This window comes from Lipotes vexillifer, unplaced genomic scaffold (assembly GCF_000442215.2).
Source record: "Lipotes vexillifer unplaced genomic scaffold, Lipotes_vexillifer_v1.1 scaffold988, whole genome shotgun sequence".
Classification (NCBI taxonomy): Eukaryota; Metazoa; Chordata; class Mammalia; order Artiodactyla; family Lipotidae; genus Lipotes; species Lipotes vexillifer.
In genome coordinates this window covers 2,224,444-2,239,984 of record NW_006797916.1, presented here as the reverse complement: position 1 = coordinate 2,239,984, position 15,541 = coordinate 2,224,444, and the positions used below count along the sequence as shown (strand labels likewise).

General features: G+C 42.8%; 1 protein-coding gene across 3 annotated transcripts in view; it reads left to right on the top strand.

Moving 5' to 3' along the window:
• Positions 1 to 15,541, top strand: part of THAP4 (THAP domain containing 4) — a 42,377-nt gene that overhangs the window by 6,650 nt on the left and 20,186 nt on the right. The window contains exon 1 of one of the 3 annotated variants that reach the window (XM_007469961.1): positions 12,743 to 12,849. The exons of 1 other annotated variant lie outside the window; for it this stretch is intronic. In XM_007469961.1, coding sequence (XP_007470023.1) covers positions 12,846 to 12,849 — 4 coding nt within the window. In that variant the 5' untranslated portion in view covers positions 12,743 to 12,845. Of the gene's footprint in view, positions 1 to 12,742; positions 12,850 to 15,541 lie in introns of those variants that run through there. One more of the 3 variants, XM_007469960.1, reaches the window with a different exon arrangement.

Sequence of the window (15,541 nt, the reverse complement as noted above, 5' to 3'; positions counted from 1 at the left end):
GGTTCCGGGCTCTGGGAAGTTTGCCCTCCAGAAAGCTGGTGCTGAGTGGCATTCCCACAGGATGGGGTGCTCTGTCCCTGAGCCCGTGCTGAGTCCAGGCGTCATGCCGCACCAGGCCGCGTGGCTGGCCTTTCTGTGAACCAGTGAGGATGCACATCTTTCCGCGTTCATCCCCTCTCTGTCCTTCCCGTGCCATTCCCGCCTTGCCCACTGACCTGTGAATGTCCCTGATGTGACAAGGATGTCCACTATCGAGTGTGATTCAGCCGTGCCCTCAGTTTTAATTTAATACTTGCTTCAAAAATATGTTTTCTTCCCGCTCTTTTATTCATTATACAGACAGTTCTTGAGCTAATCTGGAGTCTTAAAAGCTTTTTATTGTGGGAATCTTGAACATGTACAAATTAAGCAGAAAAGTATAATAACCCCCTTGTACCTACCCCCTAGCTTCAACATTTATCAGTATTCTGATACTCTTGTTTCATCTATATTTTTACCTACTCCCTACCTTCCATTGATTATTGTCTGATTAATAGAGTTTTTTTTTAGGGAAGTTTGAGATTTACAGAAAAATTCAGCAGATAGTACAGGAAATTCCCCCACAGTTTCCCCTGCTACTAACACCTTGCATTTCCACTTGTGTTAGTGTGGTTCATTCATTACAAGTTATGAACCCATATAGATACGTTGTGATTAACTAAGTCCACAGTTTACATTTAGGTTCCTGTCCTATACTTGGATTTTTTTTTTCACTGACAAACTATTGTTAACAAAACAGAGTATCTTTCAAAGATACAAATCTCAAGAGGATTTTATTTAAGACCAACTCAGTAAAATGAAGTAAAAGATTGGGTGGGTAGAAATTTTGTGATTTCAAACCATTGAAGATGAATCATTGCTGGGCAAGAAAAACATGGTTGGGGAAGGGACAAAAAGAGGACTCTTTCAAACAAGTACAAACACAGGAGCACCGGCCTTGCCCCACTGAAGGCCTGGGGAGGAAGGCGACCACTGCACGCGTCTGAGTCCCGGCCAGGGTCTGTGCACCCCTGGAAACACTCGGGCAGGTCAGCCAGCAGGACGCCTTATACTTGGGTTTTGACAGATACATGAGCACATGTATCCTCATTACAATATCATAGAGTAGTTTCACTGCCCTAAAAACCTCTCTGTCCACTGTTCATGCCTTTCCTCCCAATCCTTGGCAGCCACTGATCTTTAGACTGTTTCTGTAGTTTTGCCTTTTCTAGGATGTCGCATGATTGGGATGTATGGATGCTGTGAACTACAGTATGCAGCCTTTTCAGGTTGGCTTCTTTCACTTAGTATATATTTAGGGTTCCTCTGTCGTTTTATGGCTTGATAGTTCATTTCTTTTTTGTTGTTGTTCCTTTTCTTATATTGAGTTAAAATACAAATAACAAAAAATTTATCTTCCTAACAGTTTGTCAGTGTACAGTTCAGTGGCATTAAATACATTCACGTTGTTGAGCAGCCGCCACCACCATCCATGCCCATAACTCATGTAAATCTGAAACTCTATACCAATTAAACAATAACTCTCCCTCTCCCTGCGCCTAGCCATTGGCAGCCACCATTCTACTTTCTGTCTCCATGATTTTGACGCATTTAAGTGAAATCATATAGTATTTGTCCATCTGTGATTAGCTGTTTCAGTTAGCCTAGTGCCCACAACGTACATCCATATTGTAGCATACTGCAGAATTTTCTTCCATTGTATGGATGGACCACAATTTGTTTATCCACTCATCCATCGACGGACATTGGCTTGCTTCCACCCACTGGCTATTACGAATAATGCTGCTATGAATGTGGGTGTTCAAGTAACTTTTCAAAACCTGACTTTCAGTTCTTTCGGGTGTATACCCAGAAGTGGGATTGCTGGTTCATATGGTAGTTCTGTAGAAATGGAATTGCTGGATCATATTGGTAATTCTGTTTTCACTTTTTTTGAGGAACTGCCATACTGTTTTCCATAGCAGTTAACGCCATTTTACATTCCTGCTGACAGTGCACAAGAGTTCCAGTTTCTCGGCATCCTTACCAACACGTGTTTTCTGTGTTTTTGATAACAGCCATCCTCACGGGTGTGGGGCGGTCTCGTCTCACCGTGGTTTTCGTTTGCATCTCCCTAACGATCAGTCACACTGAGCATCTTTTCATGTGTATATTGGCCATTCGTATGTCTTCTTTGGAGAAGTGTCTGTTCAAGTCCTTTGCCCATTTTTCAGTCAGGTTATTTGGGGTTTTTTTTGTTGTTTAGTTTTAGGAGTTCTCTATATAGTCTAGATATTGATCTCATATCAGAAATATGATTTGCAAATATTTTCTCCCATTCTGTAGGTTGCCTTTTTACCGTGTGGATATTGCCTTTTGATATACAAATTATAACAATTTTCTTAAAGTCCAGTTTGTCTATTTTTTCTTTTGTTACCTGTACCTTTGTTGTCATATCCCAGAAATCATTGTCAAGTCCAGTGTTGTGAAGCTTTCATCCTATGTTTTCTTCTAAGAGTTTTATTACTTTAGATCTTACGTTTAGGTCCTTCATCCGTTTTGAGTTAGTTTTTACATATGGTGTTAGATAGCCGTATACCTAACCAGTTAGAGCCCACCTTCGTTCTCTGGCACGTGGATGTCCAGCTTTCCCAGGACCGTTTGTTGAAAACACTGTCCTTTCTCCACTGAATGGTCTTAGCACTCTTGTCAAAAATCATTTGACCATATATGTGGGGGTTTATTTCTGGATCCTCTGTTCTGTTCCGCTGGTTTATATACATCTTCATGCCAATATCACACTGTTTTGAATTACTATAGTAAGTTTTGAAATCAGGAAATGTGAGTTCTCCAGTTTTGTTCCTTTTCAGGATTGTTGTGGCTATTCTCAGTCCTTTGAGATTCCATATGAATTTTAGGATGGGTTTTTTTATTTCTGCAAAAAACATTGGTATTTTGAGAGAGAGAGCACTGAATCTGTAGATTGCTTTGGTTAATATTGACAGTTTAACAATATGAAGCCTTACAGTCCATGAGTATGGGATGTGTGTCCATTAATTTAAGTTTTCTTTAACTGCTTTCTGAAGTGTTTTGTAGTTTTCATTGTACAAGTCTTTCACCTCCGTGGTTAAGTTAATTTCAAAGTATTTTATTCTTTTTGATGCTGTTATAAATGGGATTGTTTCTGTAATCTTTTCAGATTGTTCATGTTTTGTATATAGAAATGCAACTGATGTTTGTGTGTTGACTTTCGTATCTTGCTAATTTGATGAATTCATTTATTAGATCCAACAGCTTTTTTTTTCCTAAAGGATTACCAAATTACCTTAGCTGCCTCACCATGAATCACCATGGGTTTATTGATGTTTTGTTTTGTTTTTAATTGAAGTATAGCTGATTTTTACAACATTGTGTTAGTTTCAGGTGCAGAGCAAAGTGATTCAGTCTTTTGTTTTTTCAGATTATTTTCCATGTAGGTTGTTACAGGATATTGAATATAGTTCCCTGTGCTCTACAGTAAATCCTTGTTGCTTATTTATTTTATATGTAGTAGCGTATATCTGTTAATCCCATAGTCCTAATTTATCCCTCCTCCCCTCCCTTTCCCCTTTGATAACCAGAAGTTTGCTTTCTATGTCTGTGAGTCTGTTTCTTTTTTTTTTTTTTTTTTTTTTTTGCGGTACGCGGGCCTCTCACTGTGGTGGCCTCTCCTGTTGCGGAGCACAGGCTCCGGACGTGCAGGCTCAGCGGCCGTGACTCCCAGGCCCAGCCGCTCCACGGCATGTGGGATCTTCCCGGACCGGGGCACAAACCCGTGTCCCCCGCATCAGCAGGCGGACTCTCAACCACTGTGCCACCAGGGAAGCCCTGTTTCTATTTTGTATATAGATTCATTTCTATTATTTTTTAGATTCCACACGTAAGTAATATCATATAATATTTGTCTTTCTCTGTCTGACTTCACTTATTTTGTTATTTTCTTGGTCCATCCATGTTGCTGCAAATGGCAGTATTTCATTCTTTTTTATGGACAAGTGATATTCCATTGTGTACATATATACCACATTTCTTTTTAAACCAATTGTCTGCTGATAGGTACTTGGGTTGTTTCCATGTCTTGGCTATTGTAAATAGGGCTGCTGTGAACATTAGGGTGCATGTATCCTTTTGAATTAGAGTTTTCATCTTTTCCAGATATATGCCAGGGAGTGGGATTGCTGGATCCTATGGTCGCTCTATTTTTAGTTTTTTAAGGAACCTCCATATTGTTTTCCATGGTGGCTACACCAATATGTATTCCCACCGACAGTGCAGGAGGGTTCCCTTTTCTCCCCACAGTCTCCAGCATTTATTATTCACAGAGTTTTTGATGATGGCCATTCTGACCAGTGTGAGGTGATACCTCATCGTGGTTTTGATTTGCATTTCTCTAATAATTAGCAGTGTTGAGCACCTTTTCATGTGCCTGTTGGCCATTTGTATGTCTTCTTTGGAGAAATGTCTTTTTAGGCATTCTGCCCATTTTTGGATTGGGCTGTTTGTTTTTTGATATTGAGTTATATGACCTATAACCTAATAGCTTTTTTGTGCAGTGTTTAGGATTTTCTACATATGAGGTCATGTCATCTCAGATAATTTTACTTCTTCCTTTCCAATTTGGATTCCTTTTATTTCTTTTTCTTGCCTAATTGCTCTGGCTAGAACTTCGAGTACTATGTTGAATAGGAGAGGTGAGGTGGGCAGCCTCGCCTTGTTCCTGATCTTCGAGGAAAAGCTTCAGTCTTTCATCATCGAGTATTATGTTTGCTATGGGCTTTTCATATATGACTTGTATAGTGTTGAGATAGTTTTCTTCTATCCCTACTTTGTTGAGTGTTTTTGTCATGGAAGAGTGTTGAATTTTTTCAAATGCTTTTTCTGCATCGAGATGATCATGTGCTCTTTTCCCTTCATTTTGTTGGTGTGGCATATTACACTGATCGATATTTGTATGTTGAACTATCCTTGCATTCCAGGAATAAATCCCATATAGTCACGGTATGTAATTCTTTAATATGGTGCTAACTTCAGTTTGCTAGTATTTTGTTGAGGATTTTTGCATCAGTGTTCAGAAGGGATATTGGCCTGTAGTTTTCTTTCCTTGGAGTATCTTTGTCTGGCATTGGTATCAGGGTTATTCAGGCCTCAATACAATGAGTTAGAAATGTTTCCTCCTCTTCAATTTTTTTGGAAACGTCTGAGAAGGATTGTTGTTAGTTCTTCTTAAAATGTTCAGTAGAATTCACCAGTGAAGCCATCAGGTCCAGGGCTCATCTTTGTCAGGAGGTTTTTGATTACTAATTCAGTCTCCTTACTAGTTGTAGGTGTATTCAGCTTTTCTGTTTGTTTGTGATTGAGTCTTAGTAGGTTTTGTGTTTCTAGGAATTTGTCCATTTCATCTAGGTTATCCAGTTTGTTGGCATGCAATTGTCCATAGTCCTTTCAGAGTCCTTTTTATTTCTGTAGAATTAGAAGCAATATCCCTACTTTCATTTCTATTTTTAGTAATTTGAGTCTTCTCTCTTTTTTTCTTCGTCCATCTAGCTAGAGGTTTGTTGAATTTGTTCATCTTTTCAAAGATGGTTCTCCTTTTTTTTTCCTATTTTTAAATTAGGTTGTTTTATTATTGTTTTAAGAGTTCTTTGTGTATTTTGAATACAAGTCCTTTTTTGTTTTACTTCTTTATGTAATAAAGTTAAATATATGAAAATGTATGAGATAGAAATGGTAGGAAAAAAAACAAACATGGGTTAGGAACATGAATTTTTCTAAAACTAGGGTCCAAAGAAGGAGGCAGGAAGCTTTTAGGTAGGATGGGGGGTGTTGGAGGGGTTGGTAGGGGGTGGCTAATATAGCCTCCCAGTCTGTAGCTTGTCTTTTTATTCTCTTTTTATTTTATTCTCTTAACAGCATCTTGCAAAACAGAAATTTTTAAGTTTAATAAAGTCCTTATCAGTTTTTTTCTTACATCGATTGTGCTTTTGGTGTTGTATCTAAAAACCCATTGCCAAATAAGGTCACGTAGATTTTCTCCTGTGTCTCTTTTAAGTTTTGCACTTTAACGTTTTACGTTGAGGCCTGTGATCCATCTTGAGTTAATTTTTGTAAAAGGTGTAAGTTCTGTGTCTAGATGCTTTTTTTCAGTCTAGTCATCCAGTTTCAGCACCGTTTGTTGAATAGACTGTTCCTTCTCTGTTGTATTGTCTTTGCTCCTCTAAAAAATCAGTTGCCTCTGTTTGTGGTGGTCTAGTTCTGAACTCTGTTTTGTTCCACTGATTGATGTATCTGTTCTTTTGCCAGTACCACATTTTATTGATGATTGTAGCTCTATAAGGGGTCTTGAAATAGGGTACTGTGAGTTCTGGAACTTTGTTCTTTTCCATCAATGTTGTGCTGGCTATTCAGGACCTTTTGCCTCTCCATAGGAACTTTAGAACCCATTTGTCAGTATCCACAAAATGATTGATGAGATTTTGATTGGGATTATGTTGAATCAATAGATCAAGTTGGGCAGAACTGACCATCTTAACAATATTGAATCTTCCAATCTAAGAACATAGAATATCCACCCATTTATTTAGATCTTCTTTTATTTCTTTCATCAGTTTTGTAGTTTTCTTCATAAATCTTTACATATTCTGTTAGATTTGTGCTTAAATATTTCCTTCTTTTTTTGGCTCAATTATATATGTTATTGTTTTTTTTATTTCAAATTCCAGTTGTTTATTGCTAGTATATAGGGAAACAATTGACTTTAGTACATTAGCATTATATCCTGCAACCTTGCTATAATTGCTGATTAACTCCAATAGTTTTTTTGTGGATCCTTTAGGATTTTCTACATAGACGGTCATGTCATCTGAGAACAAAGACAGTTTTATTTTTCTGTTTCACTCTGTGTACCTTTAATTTCCTTTTGTTCTCTTGTAGCATCAGCTGGGACTTCCAGTTCATTGTGTGAGTGGGGAGGGGGCATCCTCGCCTTCTTTCTGATCTTCGTAGGGAAGCTTTGAGTTTCTCACCATGAGTGTGGCATTAACTGTAGCACTTTTTTGGTTTTGGGGGGGTTTTTTGGCCACGCCATGCAGCTTGCATGATCTTAGTTCTCTGACCAGGGATTGAATCTGCACCCTCCCCTCAGCAGTGAAAGCACGGAGTCATAACCACTGGACTGCCAGAGAATTCCCGTCTGGAGGGTTTTTTAAATAGATGTTCTTTATCAAGTTGAGGAAGTTCCCCTTTACTCCTAGTTTATTGTGAGTTTTATCATGAAAAGTGATTTTGTCACTTTTTCTGCATCCATTGATATGATCATTTGAGTTTTCTTCTTTAGCCTGTTGACGTGACAGAGTGTATTAACTGATTTTAGAGTGCTGAACCAGCCTTGTATACTGGAATAAACTCACATGGTCATGGTGTATAATTTTTTTTTTTTACGTTGTTAGATGCCATTTGCACGTGTTAAGGAGTTTTGCATCTATGTTGATGAGAGATATTTGTAGTTTTCCTTTCTTGTAATGTCTCTGTCTGGTTTTGGTATTAGGGTGATGCTGGCCTCAATTGAATGACTTAGGAGGTATTCCCTCTGCTTCTGCCTTCCAGAAGAGATTGTAAAGAATAGGTAAAATTTTTTCCTTAAATGTTTGGTAGAATTCACCAATATTCTAGAAACCCATCTAGGCCTGGTACTTTCTGTTTTAGAAGGTTATTAATTATTGATTCAGTTTCTCTAATAGATACAGGCCTATTCAGATTTATCTATTTCTCCTGGTATAAATTTTGCTAGTATGTGTCTCTCAAGGAATTGATCCATTTCACCTAAATTATCAAATTTGTAGGCATAAAGTGTTCATAATATGCCTTTTTAACCTTTTAATGTCCATGGGATAGTAGTGATGTTCCTCTTTTATTTATAATATTGGTAATTTTTGTCTTCTCTCTTTTTTTCCTTAGTTAACCAGGCTAGAGTTTTATCAATTTTATTGATCTTTTTGAAAAACCAATCTTGGATTTTGTTGATTTTCTTTTTTTTCCTGTTTTCAATTTCATTAGTTCTGCTCTAATTTTTTTTCCTTTTCTTCTGCTTGCTTTTAATTTAATTGCTTTTCTTTCTCTACTTTCCTAATATGAAAACTTAGATTATTAATTTCAGATACTACTTTTCTAGTATACATTTCCCTCTAAGTATTGCTTTTTCTGCGTCCCACAAATGTTGATAAGTTGTCTTTTTATTTCCATTCAGTTTAAGTGTTTTTATTTCTCTTGAGGCTTCCTTCTTGACCCACTTGGTTCTTAGAAGTGTCTTGTTTAATCTCCAAGTATTTTGGAATGTTTCAGGTACCTTGCTGTTACTGATTTAATTCCAGTGGTCTGAGAACGTATTTTATATGATTTCTGTTCTGATAAATGTGTTAAGATGTGTTCTGTGGCCCAGAACGTGGCCTGTCATGGTGAGTGTTTCTTGTGAGCTTGAGCTTGAGCAAAATGTGTGTCCTGCTGTTGTTGATTGAACTAGTGGTTAGTCAGGGATCTTTAGAGAAATAGAACCAGTAGTGTGTGTGTGTGTGTGTGTGTGTACACAGAAATTTATTACAGGAATTGGCTCCCACCATTATGTATGGCAAGCTCGAGAGCTAGGAAAGCTGGTGGAGTAATTCAGTCCCTGTTCAAAGGCCTGGGAGCGGGTAGGGAAGTCCTGGTCCATCTGAAGGCCCCAGGACAGGAGATGGTGCCCCAGCTCAAACAGAGAGCAAGTTTGCCCCTCTTCGGCCTTTTTATTCTGTTGAGACACTCAAGGCCCACCCACATTGGGAGGGCCATCAGCTTTACTCAGTGCACCAATTCAGATGCTAATCTCTTCTGGAAACACCTTCACAGACACCGCTGAAATGTTTTACCAGCTAGTTGGGCATCCTTTTAGCCCAGTCAAGTTGACACCTAAAATTAACCACCATAGTGGTCCATAGAGATCAGTTATATTCAGTTGATTGATGAGTTCATCTGTGTCCTTGCTGATTTTCTGCCGGCTCGATCTGTCCCTTCCTTGTAGTGTGTTGAAGTCTCCAGCTGTGATAGTGGATTTGTGTTTTTCTCCTTGCAGTTCTGTCAGGCTTTGTCTCATGTATTTTGATGCTCTGTTGTTAGGTACATAAGCATTGAGGATTATTAATCTTCTTGGAGACTTGGCCTCTTGGTTATTATATACTATTGCTGCTCTTCACCCCTGGTAATTTTTCTAGTCCTAATGTCTGCTTTCCAGCTATTCCAGCTGTCTTTTGATTCTTGTCAGTATCATATATCTTTCTACATCCCTTTACTTTTAATCTGTCTTTATATTTAAGGTGGGTCTCTTATAGACAACATATAGTGGGTCTTTTTTTTTTTTCAATCTGCTCTAATGGTCTCCATCTTTTGATGGGTGGTCTTAGGCCACTCAGATATAAACTGGTCATTGCTTCAGCTGGATTGATGTCTGTCATGTTTGTGACTGCTTTCCATTTGCTTCTTTTGTTTTCTTCCTCTACTTTTCAGCCTACTCTGTTTTTAATTGAGCGTTTTATTTGATTTCATTTTCTCTCCTTTCTTAGCATATCAATTAACACTTCTTTTAAAATAGTTTTTTAGTGGTTGTCTGAAAGTTTGCAATATACTTTTTTTTTTTTTTTTTTTTTGCGGTACACGGGCCTCTCACTGCTGTGGCCTCTCCGGTTGCGGAGCACAGGCTCTGGACGCGCAGGCCCAGCGGCCATGGCCCACGGGCCCAGCCACTCCACGGCATGTGGGATCCTCCCAGACCGGGGCACGAACCCACGTCCCCCGCATCGGCAGGCGGACTCCCAACCACTGCGCCACCAGGGAAGCCCTGCAATATACATTTACAACTAATCTGTGTCCACTTTCAAATAACACTACACTGCTTCATGGGTAGTGCAGGTGCCTTTAACAGACTGTCCCTTATGAAATTGCTGTCATTCATTTCACTTATACTTATGCTATAATCACCCTGTTACTACTGAAAGTTTGAACAAACCTTTGTCTATTGTGTCAATTAAGAATAAGAAAAAGCATTTTATTTTTACCTTCATTTATTCCTTCTTCAATGTTCTTTTCTTTATATAGATGTGAGTTTTCTGACCTATATCATTTTCCTTGTCCCTGAAGAACTTTTAATATTTCATGCAGGGCATGTCTGCTGGCAGTGAATTCTCTCAGTTTTTGTTTGAAAAAGTCTTTATTTCCTCTTTACTTTTGAAGGATACTTTGACTGGATGTAGGACTCTACACTTTTCCTGCTTGCAGGTCTTCTAACGAGAAGTCTACTTTAATTGTTATTGTTTTAACTCTGTAGATGAGGTTTTTTCCCCTCTGGCCTCTTTCAAGATTCTCTGTCTTTGGTTCTCTGCAGTCTGAATATGATATGCCTAGATGTAGATTTTTTGGTATTTATTTTGCTTGGTATTGTCTGAGCTTCCTGGATCTGTGGTTTGGTGTCTGTCATTAATTTTTAAAAATTCTCAGCTCTTTTTACTTCACACATTTCTTTATCTCCTTTCTTTTTCTCTATTCCTATTATGCATATGTATCACTTTTTTATTGTTGCACATGTTGCACATGTTTGCATTTCAGTTGGGGAAGTTTCCATGGACATATCTTCAGACTCCCTGACTCTTTCCTCAGCCTTGTCCATCAGTGTTTTTGATTCTTTGTCTGCATTTCCTTTCTCCTCTGATGTTACTCATCTCTTCTTGCATGGTGTCCACTTTTTCCATTAGCATCTTTAGCATATTAATCTGATAATTACAGAATTTCTTCCATATCTGAGTCAGGCTCTGTCTCTTCAGGCTGTTTTTTTTTTTTTTTTTTTTTTTCCTTTTTAGCATGCCGTATAATTTTTTGGAAAGGTGGATATGGTGTATGTATCACAGTGGAAACTGACATAGATGGGCTCTCGGCTCTCGGCTTGAAGTGTCGCCATAACCTGACTAGCGATTGGGCCACGTCTCATCTCTCCTGCAGCTGCAGCTGTACGTGCCAAGGCTTCAGATTCCTCCAAGTCCTTGTTTTTTGTCTCCCCTGTTGTCTTTGGGTTTCTCTGAAGACTTTTTTCATAGAGTCCATGCCTTGGGGCATTTTCCCCTGTAATCCTGTTGTTATGCTGGAGCCCTGAGGAGTGGTGTGGGGGAAGGGCAGCATTTTATTATCTTAGGATTAAATTTCAGCCTTTTAGTGGCCTGTATTCCTGGGCTGTGACCTTCATAAGTGTTTCTTCCCCTTCTTTCCCCTCCCTGGGGTAAGACGGAAGGCCAGAGGGGCCAAGTGGGGAAGAGCCCTTCCCCGAGGTGGGATCAAGCTCTGGTGGAGTCTTTTCACTGCAGAACAGGACTTTGTTTTGGAGAATGTGCTCTGGGCTTATTTCAACATGGTTCCCTTACCCTACCCCTGCCAGGGACCCAGGTGATTTTTTTCTTGGCTTTTTGTGATGAGAACTTGGTGGGTTTCTGGAAATGAACCCCATGAAAGCGTGGGGCCTGCAGGACTGTGGCCCCGCAGATGCTTACTCTCTCAGTCTTGCGCACTCAGCCCGGCGTCCAGTCCAGGGTTCCTGCCAGCTTCTGCTCCAGGTGAGCACATTTCTGCAGGTTTGGGGGAGACATCTGTGGCCGCACTTCTCTGATGGGTCCAAGGACAGTCATTAATTTTCAGTTCTTTCAGTGTTTTTCTTGTAAAGACAGGAGTTATGACTTCTAAGCTCTACGTGTCAGAGTGGAAGATGGCGGCCCCTCCCCTGTTGAGTTTAATTTGCGGGAAAGCTGCCCATTTTAGTAACTGCCACCTTAACAAATTCACTTATTAATTCTAATAGTTTCTCAGTTGAGACTTTTGGATTAACTAGATAACCAACCATAACATTTATCCGCAAATAATAATAATTTGATCTCTTTTTATGTCTTTTGTATTTTATAGAAAATATGCTCAATTTTCTGTCATTTCCTTTTTCCCCCTGTGTGCATGGGTGCCTTTCCATTTCCTGGGTGATGAGGTGAGGGCTTTGCCATCATTTTAAAAGAACAGCTTCCCCTGGGGTGCCTATTCAGTGGGAACCAGCTGGACCATGTGTGCCGCGTGTATGCCCTCTCTGCCTGGGACAGCCAGCGCTGGCTGGGCCACCTGGCATCTGCACCCTATGTGTGTGCAGTTGACGTCATTTTCTCTGTGCCCTGGCGGGAACGCTGGCATCAACACAAAGCGATGTGGGCGTGGGTGGCACCAGGAAGGCGTCCGTCCCTAGGTCCCAATGGACGGGTGTGCTCATTTCCTGCCCTGGGGGTCCTGGGCCTGTCTGCTGACACATTTGCCAGGAGACACAGAAGGGGACGCGGCAGGAGTTTCCAGAGTGCGTGTTCCAGAAAGAGCCTTTGCTGCGTGCTTGGCCCATGTGCTTGCCCTGTTGAACAGGGCAGTCCCCTGTGGGAGCAGCAGAGGGTGTAGGCCCCACTCCTCACTGCTCCACGCGGTTCGCCCCTCTGGCCTGACTTTCATAAATTCACCTTGACCTCCAAAGCCCCTCTCAGCTCTAAGATTTGGTCATCTCTGGTCTGTCCTTGTCTTCCACTTTCTCCTGAGGAATCCCCTTTTATCATGGAACTACAGTTCCCAGAATGCATCCTTCAGGTTTGGCAGTCACTTCCTGCCGAGCTGCTAACAGCCAGGTGCAAACATTTCCCGTGTATTGGCAGAAAACAACCTTGAAGAACCTTGACGGTGTCCGGAGGGTGGAAAACTTAGGGATGGGTAAGCCTGCTTTCACTGTCTTGAGCCAAAAAAAATGAAAATTTAAATTTCTTGGAGAAAATTTAAATTTTTGTTTTTGCATTTTGGTTGAGATCTTAATAAAAGAAAAATGAAATCAGGAAAAAAAATGCATAGAAAAGCCTGTCTGGTTTGTTTGAAGAGGTTGAAAGGGGCAAGTAGGCTAGATTTCCTATTTATTATGCTTCTCGTTTGTTTGACTTTTAAATTCATTTTATTTTTGTTTCTCCAACGAAGCATAACTTACATAGAGCTAAATTCTCAAATCTCAAGGGTATAGTTGGATGGACTCTGGCATATGTATAGGCTCATGTCACTTGACATTTGGATTTTAGAAGAATCCTGTTGGTCTTTCTGCGCTGCAACACTTCAGTGCAAACAAGGAGCTGACAGTGGCTCCCCAGTGGTGGCAGCTCCGGGTGGGGGCAGGACAGGGCAGCCAGGCTTCGGGGACCTGCCCACACCCAGCTGTCGACTGCTGTCCTTGTCCACATTGAAACTCATTACGATTAAGAGCAAGTGACAGCAAGCCAGGAGGACTGGATCTGGAGTGTTTCTCGGAGCAGAGCCAGGTGTTGGACCTTCTGGGTTGTAACCATGCACTCGGGCCGCACCAGGAGTCCCCTGACGTTTATTTAACAGCGTGCTCCTTCCTTTCCAAGCAAGCGCTCCATTTCTACTCACAGTGTTTCTTCTGGCTTTTAAAAGAAGAGTCATCTTAGAATTTTCTAGTCTTTTTTAATATACAGCCTTATAAACACACTGCTGCCCCTTCCACTTTCTTAGTGTGATGACAGTGTTCATCACATGTGAGCTCCGTGCTCAGTGACAGCCGACACCTGAGCGAGGGGTTCTGTTTCCTGAGGACTCAAGGAACCTCGGCTCGGGAAGGCTCCACGTGGCCTCGTGTGCACCATCTGGCCCTGCCGAGTCTGCTGATGAGCGCGTGTGGGGCTGAATCTCCTGGAGGCGGGGAGCGAGGCCCTCAGCTCTCACCCCACCCCACCTGCTCTTGCCGAAACACCCTGCCACCCTCTGTCCAGGGGCCTGTGCCCAGCTAAGTACGCCTCTTTGGTGGTTCTGACCTGTGCTGGTGGCAGTGTCCACCTTGGCTCGTGTGGCCCACACCGCCACCCTGATAGTGCCAACCCCCCAGGACGCCGGCCACACCTGGACTTCTCCCCCCGCCTCCCCCACCTTCTGTCCTCATTCACTCCCTAACCTACGTCACATCTTAAGCCTCGCTTCCCGTGTTCTGGTTTTGGTGACTCTCCTTCAGGTGTCTGGTTTCCACCCTCAGTCCCCTTGGCCACCTCCCTGGTCTGCATCCCCGGGACTGGTCAGCCCCACCTTTCGCCTCACCTGGCTGTAGTTTGCACACCCAGCTCCTCCCCTGCCTGAGCCTGGTGGGTGGCAGCCTTCGCTCAGACCCGGCCCGGGGCCGCTACCCCGGAGCGAGGAGGGCAGGTGGGACCAGTGGTAGTGGGCTGCAGGCCAGCCCTGCCATCTTGTCCCACGACCCTGCAGGTGTAAACCGCGTGGTCCAGGCCCACCTCAGGCCCACCAGCCCAACTCTTCCGGGACCAGCTGGGCTCTGCGTATGTCAGCCAGCCGCCCCCATGCCCCGTCCTACGCATTCGAGAGCAGCTGGGCTCTTGTCCCTTCAGAAGATGCTCCGTGGAGCCCTTTTCCACCTGTGCTCCTCCTGTCTCGTCTCTGGGTCCCTGAGGCAGTTCCTTCATCTTATAAAAACATCTTCTCTTGCCTCCTAGCAAATGAGGGTTCAGTGGAGACCCCCCAGGTCCATCTTTAATCCGTCTTTGCTCTGCCTCCCCCCACCTTCCAGGTGCCGGTGTTGCGGCGAGTCCCTGGGCCCCTGGGGGCTGGAGGCCGCGGAGCATCCCTGCCGGTAGACTTCGCAGGCTCTGCAGCCCCGTTCTCCCGCTGGACCGGCTGTGCTCTCCTGCTCGTGGACCGCTACAACCGCGTCCTTACAGGCCTCTCCCAGCAGGTCCTGTGGCTGTTCCTCCTGCACTGTTCAGGCTGCTGGTTTCATGTTGACATCAGGGCAGCGGGCCTGTCCGTACGTAGCCAGTGTCCCTGTGTCCAGAGCAGCTCCCTGTGCATCTCAGGTAGTGCAAAAACCTACTTCCTCACTTAGAAACCCAGCTGAGGGCAGCTGCAATGTCCCTTGACACTCTGGAAGCCATTGGTTCAGGTTGCAGGGGGGTCATTGGTGTCACCAGCCTCTCACTCGGGCTGGAAGAGAGAAGGGATGAGAGGCCACGATGGGGGCACGCACGGGCCCTGACCCTGGGGCCAGGGGAGCGCCGGGCCCCCCACAAGCCCTGCGTCGTGAGGACAAGGCTGTGACAGCTCATGGACCAGGACCACTGGGGATGAGGGGCTGGGACTCACCACAGCCTGTTCTTGTTTTAATTTGAACACATGTTTAGAAATCGGGATATTTTACCCCCAAAGTCAATATTTCTGGTTTCTCTTAAAATACCAGAATACCTGCAACGGAGAGCCCGTCCTTGCGGGGCAGCAGTCCCCCTGTGGGGAGGCGAGGCCACCCCGTGCTGCTGTCGCACAGCCAGCAGGCCAGGGAAAGGCAGGCGTGTCTGCTTTCTTTTTTTCTTTCTTTTTTTTTTTTTTTTTTTTTTTTTTTTTT